General features: G+C 48.4%; 1 protein-coding gene across 1 annotated transcript in view; it reads left to right on the plus strand.

The window, feature by feature from the left end:
* Tmtc2 (Transmembrane O-mannosyltransferase targeting cadherins 2) overlaps positions 1 to 18,874 on the plus strand; it is a 146,681-nt gene that overhangs the window by 94,989 nt on the left and 32,818 nt on the right. The window contains exon 6 of the mRNA XM_076383368.1: positions 12,699 to 12,784. Within this exon, the coding sequence (XP_076239483.1) occupies positions 12,699 to 12,784 (86 nt within the window). The remainder of the gene's footprint in view (positions 1 to 12,698; positions 12,785 to 18,874) is intronic.

Raw genomic sequence — 18,874 nt, forward strand, 5'->3', positions numbered from 1 at the left:
TTTTCAAAGCTTTGAACAGGAACAATACCCAGCGCATAATATGAAGCTTCATGCAGAGCCGAATAGCCCAGACGCTGTATAAACGTATTGAAGCTAGCTGCGGGAGGTGAAAACCAAACAGAGAATATTTCTCGAGGCCAAACATTCCAGGCTGGTGCCATTCTCTTCCGTGCTCCCGCCGCTCGACCATACGCACTGGTCTCTCCATCTTGCTGTCCGCCTTCCGCTTCGTCCCTCTTCGTGTCCCTGATTTGATTACCATTCACACGTCTCCACCCACGCCACCCTCAATCCTGGTCGCTTATCGCTCTCCCCAAACCTCCTCTCTGCCCACTATACACACAGCCCTCTTTATCCGCCCGCTAATCCCTTTCGTTGTCTTTGTCCTTCATCCCTCTGCGGTCAGTGTGCACGAGGCTACCCCTTTCGACGCCCCACTAGTCCCTTTCACGCGACTCTGCCTCCTCTACTGGGATCTCTCTATTTTGTCAGTGTTTACTCTTCTGCCATTCTTTAGCTCAACGAGGTGTCGATAGCATTCTGTAGCCACCGAGAGAGGTGTTTCGAAGCTGTCTGGTCTAATCAACGCAGAGTACTTTCGTTAAAAACAGAATAGTAGTTGAGGAAGAGTGTAGAATTGATGGTCTGACTAGAGACATACTTATTCTACTTGTGGTTTTAGTTCTCGGAACTACAGCGGTGCAAGTAGAACAAGTCTCGCTATAGTCAGACGTGTTCAGTATTTCTAATCTCTCTCCACCACTGTGAATAGTGACTGAAGAAGAGCATAGAATGTCTGTCTGACTAGAAGCAGACATATTCTCCTGGCAAGATAGGTCCTAAGAACCGCTACAATAGTGCAAGTAGAGTAGGTCTCTCTATTGTCAGACGCATTTTAGTATTTCTAATCCCTCTCCGCCGAAGAAGAGTGTAGAATAAGATGTCTGACCAAAGACAGACATACTCTCCTAGCAACATAGGTCCTCAGAACAGCTATAGCAATGCAAGTAGAACAGGTCTCGCTATAGTCAGGCACGCTTGAACATTTCTAAATCGCTCTCCACCATTTGATATCTAAATCCAAAGTCTCCTACCAAGTGATAACCAATGGCCCTTCTTTGACCGCCTACCCAGGGTCCATTCGTTAATGAACGATCACTGAATTAGCAATATAATGCCCCTCGCTACAGTCTCGCGCGCTCCCATCGAGCAGAATCGAGCGACAGACCGGCGGCCGATTCAATGGCAGCGTGATCGCGTTGATACGCTCAAAGCCTCGGTTCCGGCAGCGGGTCGTCGGGCATCGTCGAGCGTAATCGAGCCGTGACGGGTTTAGAATCGGTTTCGGCTAATCATACGCAACGTACGGGCCGCTGTCGTTCACCGGTCAATACGGTTTTCATGGATTGACACATGCCGCTAATTAGTATTCCAAGCTCAATGGTATCGCGGCGCCGTCGGCCCTGAAAGCATCGCCAAACAGCGCGCCAGTCAAAAGCGAGATTATCGCAGGCCTGCTGAAAAAAGGAGACGTTGTTCCTCTCTGTGCACGTCAATCAGTTAGGCCGCGCTGCAACAGGGGCTTCAAGCCCTCACAAAGGGCCTCTCATCAGAGGCACAGCCTTTCAATGGGGAGCGAGTCAGGAGGTAGAATGTGTAATAAGCCTTATCGCGATCGCTCTCTCTGTTCGAATTAGATGTAAGGGTTGTTATTTGTGAAACGGTGGAAAAAATTGACTGAAAATAACTGGCCCTAAATTCGAATAAAATACAGAAAGTAGCATATTCAGCTACTAGGACGTCGTAATTCAAGTACTAGGACATTTACCTTATCCACCTGCATGCAGCAGTCTGAGACTCATAAACCACAGTACCGTCGAGCTAATGTCCTGGAAGTCTCGAGTCAAGAATATCGCAGCTTCAACACACGAGCAGAAGCTTCTGGCGCGTAAGTTCTGTCAGCTTTCCCCGCGCCACGATGCCTAGTCACAAATTCAATTAATTCGCGCAGGAGCAGCCTACATAGGAACGTGATTCACAGCGAGGAGAGGTGGATCGATAGTCCCCGCGGTTCGAAAAGCTACAGCGATGTCCGAAAGGCTTTCCCCTCGCCTAAGCATGAACACGAAGCAATCAGAGGCCCGCCACAAATTGCCCCGCTTAACCAGAGCCGCGGTTTTATCGCGATTCGGCGACGCGTGTCTTATCGCTCGCGGTAGAATCATCGCGAAAGCTCTGACCCTGTCCTGCGGAGCCACCCCTTCCCCAGGCTGAGCCCCGTCCGAATTTTCCGTTTCATTAACCCACGCCTCCCGCGAGCTGGCATTAACGGGTCCGCGCCTGGTATTTATGCGTGGGTAATTAAGAGCTAATTAAAAATGCCAGGGATTCGGCGATCGGCAAATAATCGGGGGAACGAAAGCTGCCGCGTGGCAAGATAAATCGAATCGGCTATCTATCGATCGTATAATGTATCCCGGATTTAAGCGGCGGCCGCTAATTGCGCGCGGGTATTCCGGAACCATTTAAATCGGTTCACCGCGACAGATCTAATCGCTTCGGCCGTCCGTTTCCGCCTGGCCCACCCCCGCGCTGGCAATTCTTTTCAACCCCCGCCACGACGCCACCCCTCGTGGCTCGGACAGTCTTTTCGCTCGCCGTTGCCACCGACACCGAGGATTTTTCATCGGTTCACGGGGATGGGGTAAATGACCATTGGAGGGAGACTCAGGGGGTTGAGGAAGAGACGGAAAGGTTAGCACACTGGGAGCGATGGGGATTGAGAATTACCTTTGGGGGGTTGATTGGCAAGCGTGCATATGCGATCTAGAAGAATAAATAGTTTGCAAAGGGTACAGGGGAAGGTAGGATAGACAGAAATAATACAATTTTAATTTTTCTTTAGAATTTTAATTTTATTTCTATTTTCTTTACAATAACTAAGGCGAAAGTGTTAAAGGTATTTCCGTGTCCCCTCGAAATTCGCGTGGAGTGAAAGGTCCTCGCGTTTCACAGTGTCTGTACATGGAAAACTGTTTCCCCTTTCCCTCTTAATCGTCCAGTTTCCAAATCCACCCCACGAATCGAATTCTCCCCAGCGCGCCTGAGGAATTGAATTCACAGGAGACCACCGTCCAGCGGCCATTTACGAGCGACAGACCAATAATCGGTCACGAACGCTCGAATCAAACCGCTGCTCCCGTGCCCTTCTTGTTTTCCGTCGTTCCGCTGTCGACACCTGATGCTGGAATTTTTCGCCACGAAAACTCGACGCGACGCTGACAGGTACAATTTCCACGGAAACGAGCCATGAATTCTTCCCGTAGGGGTGGTACGTTCGACGCGTCCCTTGCCCCTCTGGCTGGTCGAAAAAATGCCTGGAAACTGGTGGTAAAACGGGGGAAAAAGCTGTTCGAACGTCTAGGGTAGTAGAGGGTGGCTTAACGAGGCTCGCCGAGGCTGTCGCTCGGACGAGCGAAGCGCGCAAGAACCAGTCGGCTGGCTGTCTTATTAGAAAACTTATCGATCGAAAAAAGGGAAGTTAGTGCTCGGGGGGAGGGAGGAACGAAGAAGAAAAAGGACCAATTTGGTAGCCCTCGAGGGGGAGCTATTACCCAGCCGCCTCGAAACTCGTGGAATCTTAGAGGGTGCTCGAGCGTTGCCTTAATAAGCGCCTTAACATCCCGTCTATAAATTTTAAGCGATGTAAAATTAGCGCGAACTCAATGGCCGCTCCCCCCCTCTATCCCAGCTTTCCACCCCCTTCTAACCCCCGTCGATCTCGCTGGAATAATAGGTTCCATCGTTGAACCGATCTACTTACTCTCCCGTCTGCTTATTCATCGTCCCGTTCAGGTTGATCCACGAGCCTGCACCCCTCGTCAACCCCTCGCCAACCCCTCGCCAACCCCTCGCCAACCCCCTGGCCTGCTTGCCCATCCGTCCGCCGAAGTCGTTATTAACTGGTATTCCGTCGGGAGTCGGAAGGTAATTCGAGTCCGAACACGCGAATGAAATTGGGTCTTACCTCGCGGGTAGAACACGCGCGCCTGTGTGTGTGTCAGCCTATGCGCTGCTAAGAGAACGGTGTAAGCGATGTGGAGGACGTGAGCGGAATCGGGATCAACCTGGGGCCGCGAGCAGCGAATCGGCGCGGCGAACTGGGGCGGGAGGTAATTAATAACAATCGGAGGACACCCTGTCGCTTTGTGTCACGTTTTTGACCTGCAGCATGGCTGCTGCAATCGATTCACTTTTCTGTGGATAACAGTCTGTGGGTCTTTCAGGTGAGGGTGTTGACAATTAAGGACTTCTATGTAGAAATTAAATAGACTTTAGCTCCATACTTTTATTTTCTTAAAATTGAAGCCTTATTCAAGCAAATTTTATTCTTCTTTTATTCTTCGTGGAATAGCCTATAGAGTAGTAGCTGATTAAACATACAGAGAGCCCCAGTCTCTAAAGTACCTTATTTCTTTGCTAAAACCGCTGAAAATTCTTCACGCTAATCCGCTTTTCTCTTAAAAGCTATCTCAAATCCATCTACCTGCTTTCTCCAGTCTCCCTCGAAATTCTGCCTCGATCCACCCCCAGCAAAAAGCTACGCACATCCCTTGTAAACACAAGACACTGCTACATTCAGAAACAAGCTTCGCCTCACAGTCGGTATCGTCTAATCGTCTAATCCTCAGCACTGTAGCCACCGTGTTGCAATCCTCGGCGAGAGGAGATCGAGCAAGGGAGCATAATTTTCGGACCGACAGGCCAGCCAATTCGGTTTCACCCGTCCAGGCGAAATTGAATCCCACCCAACGAGCGCTAGATCCAGCAGGGCGGTCGTCGACCGTCTCTCGAGCGCGTCTCGACGATTCTCCTTTCATCCTCGCGCATTTCCGACGCGACGTGTAATCGCGCGACCGATTTCGTACGAGAGCTCGCGGGAAACGACGCGAGAAATCGGGAAGAGTGTCGCGAGCTCCTCGCGACGGGAACAATGGCGAAGGATAAGGGCGAGGGGGGAGGCAGGAGGGTGGAGGGTCTGAAACGCAAGCGATTTACTTTGCAAACGACACGGAACTCGGTGAACTCCGAGGCGCCCCCGATACGTCGCGTCCCCCGTCTGAAAACTTGGCCAATAAGCGAGGAAAACAAGAAAGAGGCGAGCCCAGGGGGCCGCATAAACGTAAGCAGGTACGTTAACGGCTTCAAAACAGTCGAATATATTTCCCAGATCGACGCCACTCCTTGCCCTGGCCTCGTTCTTCTTCGCCGCCTCTTTCCTCCTGACTGCGATTACGCTTTTTCCCCTGTGGACGTCGACTTTGGTCAAACTTGATACATAAACGCCAGACAATCGCCGGAGAGATCGTTTACTCTTGTAAACAGCTCAAGAGTTGCGTCTTTTTCGAGGGAAGACCCTGTCATCGCTGGGGAGAAACTTTTGCATAGAACGAAAACGCTCGAGGGGTTGGGAATCGATTTTCTATTGATTCTAGGGGATGTTTGTCGAGGTGATAAGACAGGGGTCCAAAGAAACAACAAACCAGACTCCTTTAAAACACTGTTTATTTATAATTCTCAAGAAATACACGTATCATGTTCGCAAAATTCAAGCCTCCCACGCAGTTTGCAGAACACAAATCCAGTAAGAATAGCCAGCAGTAATTTGAAACTATCCCTGTGGCAAAAACAATTTCCTCCGATTCGACTGTTCCGAGAAACTTGGACCACACAGGCGAATTGAGGTCGCGCCCAGAGATCTTGTCAATGGTTCGACCGCGCGCAGCCACAGGAAGTTTGGGGGACGCGAGGCACGCGGGACCGAGGAAGCAGAGAATCTGCTTTCCACGGGAAAAAAGAGGAACGACAGGAAGAATCACGGGGCGCGTGGAAAAAGGGGGAAACGAGGAGAGGGATCTCCGCGAGAGCTGGTCGCAAAAAATAATCGAGGGAAAGGGGGGGCGGGGGATGGACAGAGAATGGAGGAAGGACAAGAGAGGGACAGGGAAGAACTGCAATTGTGGCTGCGGTACTCGGTGGAAACGCGATTCACGCTCGTCGGAGCCGATCGATGCGCCGAGTCGACCGACAGCTGCGGCTGCAGCTGCAGGTAGAGCCAGCCCCGAGAAGCGACAGCGCTCTGTTGCGGCTCTCTTCGCTCGGATCGAAGCGAGGACGACGCATTAGCGCTCGTACACCGTTGCCTCCTGAACGCTTCGCGATAATACCATTCCGCCTGTGTGCGCGCGCCCGTCTACCCTGAGGCTTGATTCGTGTGCACGCACGTAAACAGCCAGCCCTGGTCAACGTAGCTGAATGCGTGTCTGCTTCCAATAATAGAGAATGGAACGCTGCGATAGAGAAGATTCACACTGTACAATGTGTGGTCGATCATATCGGGATACAAGGGAGAAAATTTCAGCCCTCTGGCTGGACAAAGCTGCCTTCTCCAAGGGTCTTTCTAATCTGGATCTTGTAGGGTCAGGGTATTGTGGAATATTTGTGCAGACCTGTAAATAGAAATTAAGTAGTATAATTGAGAAATGTAGTTCAGTAGAAGTGAAGTAGCATAGGGACGCAGGGGTGAAAGTGGGGGTGTCTCCACGCTTACCTCTGGAGTCTAGAAATATACTAGGAATATGTATATATATAACAGAGGACACGATTCGCTGAAAGGTCAGATGCCAATGAACCACCGAAGGGAAGAGACAGGCAGAGTCGACTCTTCTGAAATTGGCAGAGGTACTTTACCTATGTTTCCTCATTTTCTATGTCTCATATTTTCTCTCAGCTCCCGCAGCTCTGTGCAAGCTCTGCTAGCTGAACAAATATCACTCCACAATATTCTAATCTTGATCTAAATTTAATTCTGCTTTAATCTAAACAGTACACCAACGAAGCACGCCTCGCTTTTAATTTCACAAGCCCTCTTCGCCGCGAGAACACCCCCAGGTGAGCGTGGTCTGGTTGTCCAGTGGGTCGATTGAAAGCGTCAGCAGCCGTGGCTGGCTCTATAAATTTTTGGTTATCGCGCGTGGCCGAGTTTTCGCGTGATTTCAGGCGTCTCGGGCGAAAATTCCCGCTAACAGGGACGCGGGATAAAACAGAGGGGGTTGAATCGCGGGTTCGGTTCGATACGATCAAATGGGGCGATTTTTCCTTGCGCTTCCGCGGTGTGTACCGTTTTCGAACGCTCTTCGATCGCCGAGACGAAGCTGGGAGCCTCGAGCGAGCAGGAAACGTGTGAACGACAGCTGTAACGAATGGCCTGATTAATTTGTTCCACGGCGATGATCGATCCACCCCCGAGCCAAGTTTTTCATTCACCGCTGCGAGATCGTTTTCTAATGGCGCGACATACCGCGAAAATTCGCCTTTCGAATTTCACGGCGAGTCCCGCGGCATGACGCTCTTCATCTTGCCCGAGATTCCGAGGCTCTCGAGTCGGGAAGATTGCCAAGTATTCCGTGGAGAGCAGCGGGGGCTAGCGCTGAAAAACGCGAGCCACCGCGACGTATCGACGGTCATATACGTCAAGGATCATTCCTTATCGGCTCTGCGCTTCTTCTGCGTCGTTCCTCGTTCTCGACAATCCCAATTTACTGATATTCAAAGCGGGTAATAACTTCGACCTGTCTTTTTATTGGGTCACTAAATATTGATTGATGGAACCTGTGAAAAGAAGGGAGAACTTGAGTTTACGTTGATTTTTAGGGGCTAGGGAAATAAAGAATTTTACTCTCGACTAGTGTAATGTCTCCCCGTGAATTCCAGCAAAAATAAAGTTAATAAAATATCTATCTGTCTCTCTAGGAAATAATCTAGAGTATTTTACAGCGAATAGAAAACTATTAACCTATTTTCCCATGGAATATAGCATCAACAATGATTAATTCCTGAACGCGTACTGAAACTTCCGCCAGCAATGTGCGTCAGTCGATGCTCTGGTCAGAGATGTAATCCTATTAAGCAGCGCCTAGCTTATGGCTGCCGAACAAACAATTAATACGCAAGAAACTTTATTCAGAGCGTCGATAGAAGGTAATCGCTCAGCACGTGAAACCCTTCCCCAGCTACGCAAACTCGATCCCCCTCAACGATTTATAACCCAATAGGCCTGCAAGGTTTCAGTTAAACTCAAACACCATGGAAGAATAGTAAAGCTTTTTTCCTGGTACGCCGAGGTTCTTTCTTATTTCGCCGCGATTAAGGTGAAATATTGCCAATCACGGCGCGGAATGGCCCTTTCGTCAAAGAAGCCCAATCCTCCCCATTCTCGCTAAACTTACTTCTAACTCCTGGCTGGTAGTCGTCAATTCTCCCAGCATTCGGAGGGAATCGAGCAGAACCCTCTCGGCGTCGCTATCGTTGACCTACACTACTGGAGACTTAGCCCTCGTAAAACAGAGCTGCATTCTCGCGTCCTGCGTCGTCCCCCAAAGACGAGGCGATTAAAACACGTTTACAGGGGGTCGTAAATCAGGAGTAGTTAGCCTCGAAATGCAGCGTTGCAGCGACAGGAAGTGGCCAATTATCGGACGCTGTCCATCCTCTCAGCCGTCAATCTCTCGACGCGGTACGAGCGACGTAACGAGCGGAAAGGGCGAAAGGACCAGTGATAGAATCTTGGTGGAGTCGTGACGCGACGCTGGCAGCGGGGCCGGCGTCGATAGCGCCGATCAAGAGGGCGTCGACCGCCGATACGACCGCAACGACGTCGAGGAGGACGTTGACGACAATGGTCCAGCGCTGGATGAGGCAACGGTGACAGCCGGATGGCAACCCAGACGCCGACAGTGACGGCAACGACAATGGCGATGACGGTCATCGCCGCAGTCCCATCTCCTATAAATGCCTGCTCGATCCCGCGGCCCTTGCCAAAATTGATTTTGCTGCTCGGTGGACGGACCGTCGATCCTATTACAGGGCTGGAGAACTGCTTGGTTTCCTCGGGGGATGGACCAGGGCGCACTGTTAACCTTCAGTTGCATGGTTATTGGATCGAGGGAGGCGAATGGTGGTGTTTGCAGGGGAGAATAAAATAGTGGCGCTTAGGAGGGCTTCTTTGGTTGAATTAAATGATCCAGAATATTCTCCGGGGGTGGAAGTTTTGGTAGCTGAGAACAGCTGGAGATTACGTGCTCGTGCTTCATTAAATAGTGTCTTTATTATACGAAATAAACGCCAGGATACGTAATACAAAAGCAGAAGTAAATCTAGGGGCTAAAAGCTGCTGCGTAATTTAATTTCTTCTGTGTGCTTATACTACTTGCACTCTAGTACCTGCTCCCTCGCACCTGTCCCGAAAGTAGTCAGTTATTTCGTCTCTCCCAAGCCATGAGGGTAATAGAAACCTACAACACATTTCTACGTATTTAATTTTCGCCATAAAATCTATATCCACTCGCTAGATCCTTCCCATTTCTCTGTTGAAGAACTTCCGATAACGCCAATTACTCACCAGTCGTCATTCCTCACGAGTGGCTCCATTTATAGAGCTCTCTCGATACGTCCCGACGAAAGTATTCAAGCCTGACGATCCCTCGATAGTAGCAGACATCGAGTAATTTCAATACCGCGAGAGCTTATTACTGAACACCCATTACAGAAAGGAGGGGAGGGGGACAGCGCTATTATCGGATACTCTGTTCAATATCCGGTAGAGATAATTATAGAATACAACAGATATTCGAGAGTAACAATGCGACACGCAGACGCGTGTACGAGTTATCGACAGCCAGTGGTCCTAGATCGCTGCCAGTAGTATAGAGCGTAACTAGTCAGACACGTTACCGCGATAAATCCGACTGCGCCACAGCTCGAGCGTTTCTTTATTGAAATTTCTGCTCTGCGGCAGAGCGAGACGCCTCGGGATCCATAAGCCGACGGCGTTTCCTGATGGACGATTAACGACGCCGATCGTCGACACGCGCTCGCGGTATTTTATTCCCCTCGCGGTATTCCTCTGGCGGCTCGGTGTTTGTCTCTTCGATCAAACTTTCCCGCCTCGAGAGCGACGCCAATCGCATTAGCGGCTGTCAGCGGCCTGTCATCTCGAAAGAATCACCCATGGATAGTAGTAAATTAACGCGGCCCGCGATGGCCTGGCTTCTGCAAGGCGTGGAGACAAACATGTGCAGCTCTCTTTCGATATTAGAGCACGTTTTTCTTGTATTGTTGATCCAGAGCAGGGGGCAGAGTTCTTGTATTCTAGGGAGGCTCCCTGTTGAGTTATAAGCTTAGCTGTGCATTTGGCAACTCGGAAACTTTGAATTGGGGGCGATAACTCGAGAGATTCTCAAGTGAAAACGCAGGCAGATAGTAGGATAGGTTTTCAGGATGGTAGGAATAAAGTACTCATTTTGTTTGGCCATTAAAGAATCGTTTATTGTTGAAGTATTCATTATTTTATTTTGTTAGAGTGCAGATATATTCCACAGTGCCTGCTTTTGTCTTCATTTGCATACCCTCCCTGTTCCCCGAGCGTGTCAGCGCGCACTGTCAGTTCATCATCGCAAACGTCACGTTTAACGAGTTTTACGGTCGTGGCTGTTTTATTGGAGCAACATCTGAGCGGGCAGATATTCTACTATGGCCTGCAAACTGCTCTCCATCCCCGCTGTTCTCTTCGTTCGTTTTTCAGTATCCTCCCCCTCTGGCGCGTATCTCTTTGTCCACTTCTGTCGTTCGACGCCCTAGTGGCGGATAAAATTCTTAACGAACGAGCGCGGTCCACCGCCAGGAATATTCGAGTCTCCCTCTTTGTCACGGACCCGCGCGAGGACAAAGCCGCGCCTGCTCGTTACCAAGTACCAGTTACATACCTCGGCCGCTCGTTACATCGACCACGCCATCGAATAATAGCTGCAAGGGCCAAACAATGCCACGAGCGATGTTTTTATTCTAACAGCCGATGGGATTGTTTATTCGGGGCCATCCCCGATTCACGCCCCAGCCGCTTCGAGTGACGTAAACTACTCGAAATGAGCGCCATTCGGACGAGCGCCCGCGTCGAATCGAACCAGTTGACCGTGCGGGAAACAGATTTCCCGTGGAACAATTGGAACAATGCGAAGCCACCATGGAAAATGTTGGAACGCTTGTCGGATCGAGTGCCGACACAGCTGCGCCCGAATCTCTGAGCACGATCATTAAACAGGTAAACGTGTTCCGGCGGTTTAGGATTCTTCAAACAGTCGTCGCTTTTTTTTTTATCGCGAAGGGAGAGGGCAGTTTGAAAGGCGTGCAGGCGTTAAAGGCGAAGGTGCGAGATAATAAATCGAGGGAAACACCGCGAACGATTGCAAATTGGTACAAACGAGAGGGATTGTTATGAGAGGAGAACTGGGCAAGGGGGGGTTGAGGCGAGAGGCGGTAATAGTGGATGGGTAGAGAGAGTCCATTATGTATTGCGCGAATATTCATCTTGGAAGTTAAGAACGCGGAGTAGCGTCTCGTTAACGAACAGGAAAACTCCTCTGGTCCAGCCAGTTCGCTTGCCCGGAAAGGAAATATCCTGTTCCCCCTTTCTCTCGGGTCTCGTCGCCCACCCTCCGCGACATTTTTCCTCGTTTTTTCAGTCGCTCGAACGCTCGCAAAGCGTGTCATTAGTATAACTTTTCCCTGGCGCCTGGGACAAGTTGAAACGACAGGACAGTTGTTTCACTGCCGACCGAGACTCTTCGAGTCGGTTTCAAATAATGAAATTCCGCAGGAACGAGCTACGATTCAAGAGCAATCAAACGAGTTAAGAGTATTGCACAGATTTATTTATTTAGTCGATTTGCCATCGATCGGCAAACGGGAAATGATTTCCCTTGGAAAAACGTTCTTATGCAGCAGCTGTGAAAGTAATAATCTTATTTAATTGCTCTCGATTGACGGCCACAGGGCAATGAATTATCGATTCCTCGGGAGACATTCCTCTCTTCTATTTTTTCGTTGCCCGAAGTCAGGCCACCGCGCTCAATTGCGCCGCGTGATCGATCGATCGCGAGGGAGCCCTCGCGAATCGTCGTGCCTGCTTCCGCCTTTGCGAGGGAATCAGAAAAATAATAGAACGTGTGATCGAAGTACAATAACTGCGAGCGATATCGTAGGACCATAGGCGTTACTAGTGGAAGAGACTCGTGGTAGTCCTGCCTCGGTAAATCATCCCCATCCCCAGCGTCACGAGTGATGTTTTCATCGTTTCTCGAGCGACAACGTTCAGGGAAAGATTAATCACCGATGCGTTTAAATGAATTTTTTCCCTAAAATATGTGCCGCGCGACTGGCCCCTGTAGGCGTTATAAAGTTCGTTTATTGGCGGCCTCATCCCCTTACGCTCCGTCACCAGACGACCTTTGCGCGATAAGTCATCGGTTGACAAGTAATATTTTTATCGTTTCTGGAAGTGACATTGCTCGAAGGAAGATTAATCGTTCAACGTCCAGGATAAGGGTGATTGTTATCGGTGGAAACGTTTGGATACATGGGAACGCGAGATCACGGATCGATGGTAGCCCCACCCCCGTAAGAGAGACTAAAGAGCAGGAAAAGCTATTGATCTGAGTACTATCTAATGATAGATAGCAATACGTCTAGTTTAGGATTAGGAGAATAAGACACTATAGAAAATTCTTTCATAATTAGATTTATTACATTCAGAATACAGAAAGCTTGTACATTTCATTAAATCATTGTTTTGTTTCTTCCAGAGGGATATTGCAGCAGGGGAGGAAGAATTACGAAGAGGCCATTCTAAGTTATCAACGAGCAATTCACTTCAGACCTTCGCTAGCACGTAAGTAGATTTATTGTACCATTTATCAGACGTTGATATTTAGAAGCTGGAACTCCTCGAACCTTTTCGCTTCTGATCAAAAGACGGAAGGCTGATACCATGACACGTTCCTTTCTTCCTGCTCCTTACAATCCATGCAAGAAACCTCTCGACGCTGCAAAATGATAATTATTAACAATTTGTGAAGCAAGAAACAGGTAAGTATAAAGGTAAGTACTAAAGCCACCATCATTATCGAGTAGTCGATCAGCCACGAACTACTCCAGGCCTAATTGATTTGGCAGATTGAATAATCCAATCAGTAATGATGACATCATTGACCTGTTCTACTCATGGGGTATATACCATAGTCCAGGAGTGTCAGAGCCTCAGATCCATCCCAGGCTTCGGCCGGGAAGGATCTCCCCGGACCCTCCGGGTCTCCTGGGTGAGCACTGCTAGGTGGTCACACAAGAGGCAGGGATCTCCCTAGCTTTCCTGACCCATCCCATCCCGAAACACGCGTCTCTGGTGTACTTCCCAAATCGCCTCTGTCCACTACATTCTATTTCCACCACCCGTTTCCAAACTCCTGTCTCCTCAAGGTTATCGTGTCTTTTTCCTAGCCTTCCTCAACCCTTCCTTTAAATACCCGCTGCATCTTTCCTCCCTCATACTTCCTTCCTCACTGTCTCCTTTCACTGTTCACTGACTCCACACCACTTTTGGGGTCACATCACTCCTACATCACTCCCACATCACTCTCACATCACTACCACTTCAGTCCCATATCACTTCCACATCACTCCCACATCACTCCCACATCACTCCCACATCACTCCCACATCACTCCCACATCACTCCCACATCACTCCCACATCACTCCCACATCACTCCCACATCACTCCCACATCACTCTCACATCATTCCCACATCACTCCCATTTAACTCCCACATCACTCCCACATCACTCCCAAATCACTCCCACATTACTCCCACATCTCGCGTAAATCACTCCCACATCTCTCCCATTTCACTCCCTTATCACTTCCACATTACACCCAAAACACTCCCGCTTGTCATCCACTTAATGCTCACTTCCAATTACTTAAAATTCGGAAATTGCTCCTCGCGAAAATGAGAATTGGTAAGCAGCGCCAACCAGCGGCAAAAGACTGAATTAAAATAAGAAATGATATTTTTAGTTCGGCCCTGAGCCGCTAGATGGCGCCACTTGTCAATTCCCATTTTCGTGTGCAGCATTTTCGGAATTGACAAGTGGCGCCATCTAGCGGCTCAGGCCCGAACTAAAAATATCATTTCTTATTTTAGTTCCAACTTTGTCAGCTAGATGGCGCCACTTGTCAATTCCCATTTTCGTGGGGAGCATTTTCGGAATTGACAAGTGGCGCCATCTAGCGGACAAAGTTGGAACTAAAATAAGAAATGATATTTTTAGTTCGGGGTCTCCACCGCTAGATGGCGCCACTTGTCAATTCCCATTTTCGTGTGCAGCATTTTCGGAATTGACAAGTGGCGCCATCTAGCGGCTCAGGGCCGAACTAAAAATATCATTTCTTATTTTAGTTCCAATTTTGTCCGCTAGATGGCGCCACTTGTTAATTCCCATTTTCGTGGGGAGCATTTTCGGAATTGACAAGTGGCGCCATCTAGCGGCGAAAGTTGGGACTAAAATAAGAAATGATATTTTTAGTTCAGCCCTGAGCCGCTAGATGGCGCCACTTGTCAATTCCGAAAATGCTGCACACGAAAATGGGAATTGACAAGTGGCGCCATCTAGCGGTACAGACCCCAAACTAAAAATATCATTTCTTATTTTAGTTCAAAATTTTTGCGGTAGGTGGCGCCACTAGTCAATTACCATTTTCGCGAGGAGCATTTTTGGAAATTTTGGGAATACACAAGTGGCGCCATCTAGCGACTCAGGGCCGAACTAAAAATAAAATTTCTTATTTTAGTTTTAACTGTTATCATTAGATGGCGCCACTTATTAATTCTCATTTTTACGACGAGTAATTTCCAAGTTTTTGGTAATTTTGCATTAGTTATTCGAGAGGCCCACTTCTCAAAGTGGGTGTGATGTGAATGTTAAGTGGGAGTGAAGTTTGAGTGAAGTGGGTGTAATGTAGGTGTGAAGTGAGAGTGAAGTGAGTGTGACGTGGGAGTGAAGTGGGAGTGAAGTTTGAGTGAGGTGGGAGTGAAGTGGAGGTGAAGTTTGAGTGAAGTGGGAGTGAAGTGGGTGTAATGTGGGAGTGAAGTGCGTGTAATGTGGGAGTGAAGTGGGTGTAATGTGGGAATGAAGTGGGTGTAATGTGGAAGTGAAGTGGGTGTAATGTGGGAGTGAAGTGGATGTAATGTGGGAGTGAAGTGGGTGTAATGTGGGAGTGAAGTGGATGTAATGTGGGAGTGAAGTGGGTGTAATGTGGGAGTGAAGTGGGTGTAATGTGGGAATGAAGTGGGTGTAATGTGGAAGTGAAGTGGGTGTAATGTGGGAGTGAAGTGGATGTAATGTGGGAGTGAAGTGGGTGTAATGTGGGAGTGAAGTGGATGTAATGTGGGAGTGAAGTGGGTGTAATGTAGGAGTGAAGTGGGTGTAATGTGGGAGTGAAGTTTGAGAGAAGTGAGACTGAAGTTGGAGTGATGTGGGAGTGAAGTTTGAGAGAAGTGAGACTGAAGTTTGAGTGATGTGGGAGTGAAGTGAGAGTGAAGTGGGAGTGACGTGGGAGTGAAGTGGAAGTGATTTGTGGGCGATGAAGTAGTAGATTGGGAGTGATGTGGAGTGTCCCGGCAAAGCCTGGTACGGATCTGGTATCCTGACACTTCTGAACTATGTACTTATCCCTTGTTGGTCGAACAAGATAATAGTGTCATGGATATTGATTGGTTAATTCATCTTATCAAGTTGTACTACTAGGATATAGTTCGTGGAAGCTTGGCCATCGAGTAATGATAATTTTAGGAAGAATTCTACTTTCCCTATCACTTACCTGAAGTGTTACTTACTCGAAGTACCTCAAATACCTCATCCCTGTAAATTGCGTCCTTTTATTCGAAATTTTTACCAGGTATTGTGTCAGACGCCGCTTTATCAATGTTGTTTACACGGCGAATTTTCACGGAATAATTATAATGCAATTCCACCCAGCGAAATATGGTGTGGGGCTGACAACGAGGGGCAAAGAGAGACATGAGAGCTTTTCGCTGTCCGCGTTTCGCTCTAGAACGCATTTGCATCCATAAACGGACTAGTTCGCGCATATAAAGCAACTACGCCCGACAAGAATACCAACGCATGGACCACGTCGAGTCGGCAGAGATCTGATCTTTGACCCGCAGAGTGATTACTGGAAACTCCACTTATTCTGCTTCGTTCTATTCACTTATCAACTGTTCCCACATTTTATCATGATACGGAGCCACACTATACATAAATATGAATTCTCTTAGCTGTTTGGAAATGCTAATTCCATTGAAACTACATTACTTGTCATTCCTATTCCATTACAACGCAGTTTCTTCTATTGTGTACTTCACATTGTGATCCAGATGTCTGAAAAGTCAAGCGACACTTGTAGAAAAAGATAACAGAATGTAGAACGAATAAGAAAGGTAAATGATCAAGGATCGACCGATATTCTGTGAAAGGATTGCATTGAAAGTTTTCCTACAAACCTATCATGTGCAACATTATTGCTGCCTTGTGACCATATCCATAGTTGGAAAGCAACTACCATAAAGTATGGAAAAAGTTCATGACCAATATCTCACGACGAATACATGATCTAGCCGTAGCATAAACATTTCTGTAGTTGGCAACATTGTTGCATCCTCGTTGAACTTAGACTTTTTCGTCTGGAAACTTTGTTACGAATGTAATTTGACTGCTTCTTGCGTTGCAACTCTGTTAAATATTTAAACAAATATTTACTCACGAAAGTCAAAGCCTGAAGTATATGAAAACATGGAAAAATCGATGCCCGACTGATGTTTTGCAAAAGAAATATACTGTAATCTTCTTACAAATATTTCTCGTTTGCAACTTTGTTACTACCTCGTAGGTCAATGTTTTCCTCTCCAAACAGTATTAAATTTTTATTGCAACCTTTACCATGGTTGTGTTACCTTGCTGTACAATTATTTAAAGCCCCTACCTGTTTGCAACCTTGTTGACCTCAAGTTCTGGCTTCACCCTTATGAAACCAAAGCGAAAAACAAATGCAAAATAACATGCTCGAAGGATCTACAGATTTTCTGTGGAAAGAAAACGCCTATGTGTATTAAAACTTGCTCCAAGCTTACGGAACGCTCTGTGAAGCGTAGTTTAACCGATCTTCTATCCCCGCTTCGGCCACGTAATTTTATCGTCGTCGTAAAATTCGTTGCGTGAAGCATTTCCCTGGACGATATGGAAACTTTGAATTCTAAGCTGCGTCGCACGAAGAGGCATTGGATAAACTTCGTTAACCGCCAGTGCTTTTATCGACGCTATCGGCGCCGCGCTCTCGATACCCATCCCTTGTTTACCCCTTCTTCATTCGTATAACACACTCGCTCTAATCCTGCGTTCAAAGGATTAATCCTCGCGTCGCGATGAAGTACCAATTCGATTTGGAAGAATAATCGAGTTCGCAGGGACATGAAATTGTTTCGTCCTTTCGACATTTTTCTTCCCAGATTCGTTCCTGCCACTCTCCACAACGTAGATCCACGTCTCTGGTGCAGTAGATTTGAAAAAAGGAGGCCACAAATATTAGCTCCCTGGGGGAGATAGTGGAATGAATGACTAGGCAGCGAATCGGCGGTGTAAATCAGCCAGGAAGAGAAAGAAATACCAGCGCAGGTGTCGAATTACGATTCACGGTTCTATGGGGACCGTGTAACGCGGTAAAACAAAGAGAGAATCGAGGGGCCAACCCTGTGGAACTTTCATCCGATGGAGATGAGTGAAGTATTGACCTTTCCCCTTCTCGTCCCGCGCTCTAACGTGAATGAAAGTAGACCCAGGAGGGCAATGAAACAAGTAGCCCTTTCACCCACCTTTAATTATAATCCAAGCTTTAAATTGCTCGCGAGAAGTGGAACGACTTTCGATTGTTGCCTGTCGGCGAGAGAAAGGGATATAAAACCTGGAACGACAATCCATGGCAAGGCAGAGGGCAGGGGGAGAAAAAACGAAGCAGAGTGGAGAGCCCTTTGTAACAATTTTCGCGCCTCCTGCCCTCGGAAAAATTCGATGCGAGAAAGAGTCTTTCTGCCCCGAGGAACTTGAACTCGCGCGGAGCCGCGCAATTAACCCGAGCATCCGTCGGAATGGTTACACGGAGGCTGCTTAACCGTGCAAGCGAAGCCACGTAACCGGCTAATGTAGCTCGAGCACTTTCATCGATAATCACCGCGCGACGAACGCTTCGAGAGGCCGCCGAGTGTTTGGGGGTAAAAACCCGCGGCGTCGGGGTAATAATAACCTAATAGCGTTATTAATACAGGCGGCGGCAGCCCCGAGATCGATCCTCGCCGCTCCTCGCCGCTCCAGACTCTGCCTTTACTAGAATCCCGCGCCGTGAGTCTATAAAGCGGAAGCGGTGAGAATTACCCCAGAGGAGGGGTGAAAGGGCAAGGGTAGACGAAGTGTGGCAAGCATCGAAGGAACAAGAATATGACAACGTGGAAGCGACGAGGCGCGCTTCGGCGGACAGAAAAGTTTACTGCGGGCGCCGAGCGACGAGAAGGGAAAAAACTAAACACCTGAAGCGGTCCCTGGCCCCTTTGAAGCGCGACGTCTACTGGCAGGAAACGCCTCGGGCCGAAGACTTACTGCGACAGAAACTTTCCAGACTACCCGGTCCGCCTGCGTGCGTAAAACGCCTTGCGCGATACACAAGTGACTCAATTAAAGCAACCAACTTCCAACGGGAAGCGGGGAACCCAGCGAACAAACAGACGTGTCGGCGAGCACTCGTCAAGTGTACACCAGCCTCGCTCGCTCGCGTCTGCACACAGCCAAAGGCCTTTCGTGCAAGGTGAACGTGCCCTGGGCCTCGGTTTTCAACGATCTTGCCGAACAACGACGATCAAATTGGCAAACTTCAC

This window comes from Calliopsis andreniformis, chromosome 8, assembly GCF_051401765.1.
Source record: "Calliopsis andreniformis isolate RMS-2024a chromosome 8, iyCalAndr_principal, whole genome shotgun sequence".
Taxonomy (NCBI): Eukaryota; Metazoa; Arthropoda; class Insecta; order Hymenoptera; family Andrenidae; genus Calliopsis; species Calliopsis andreniformis.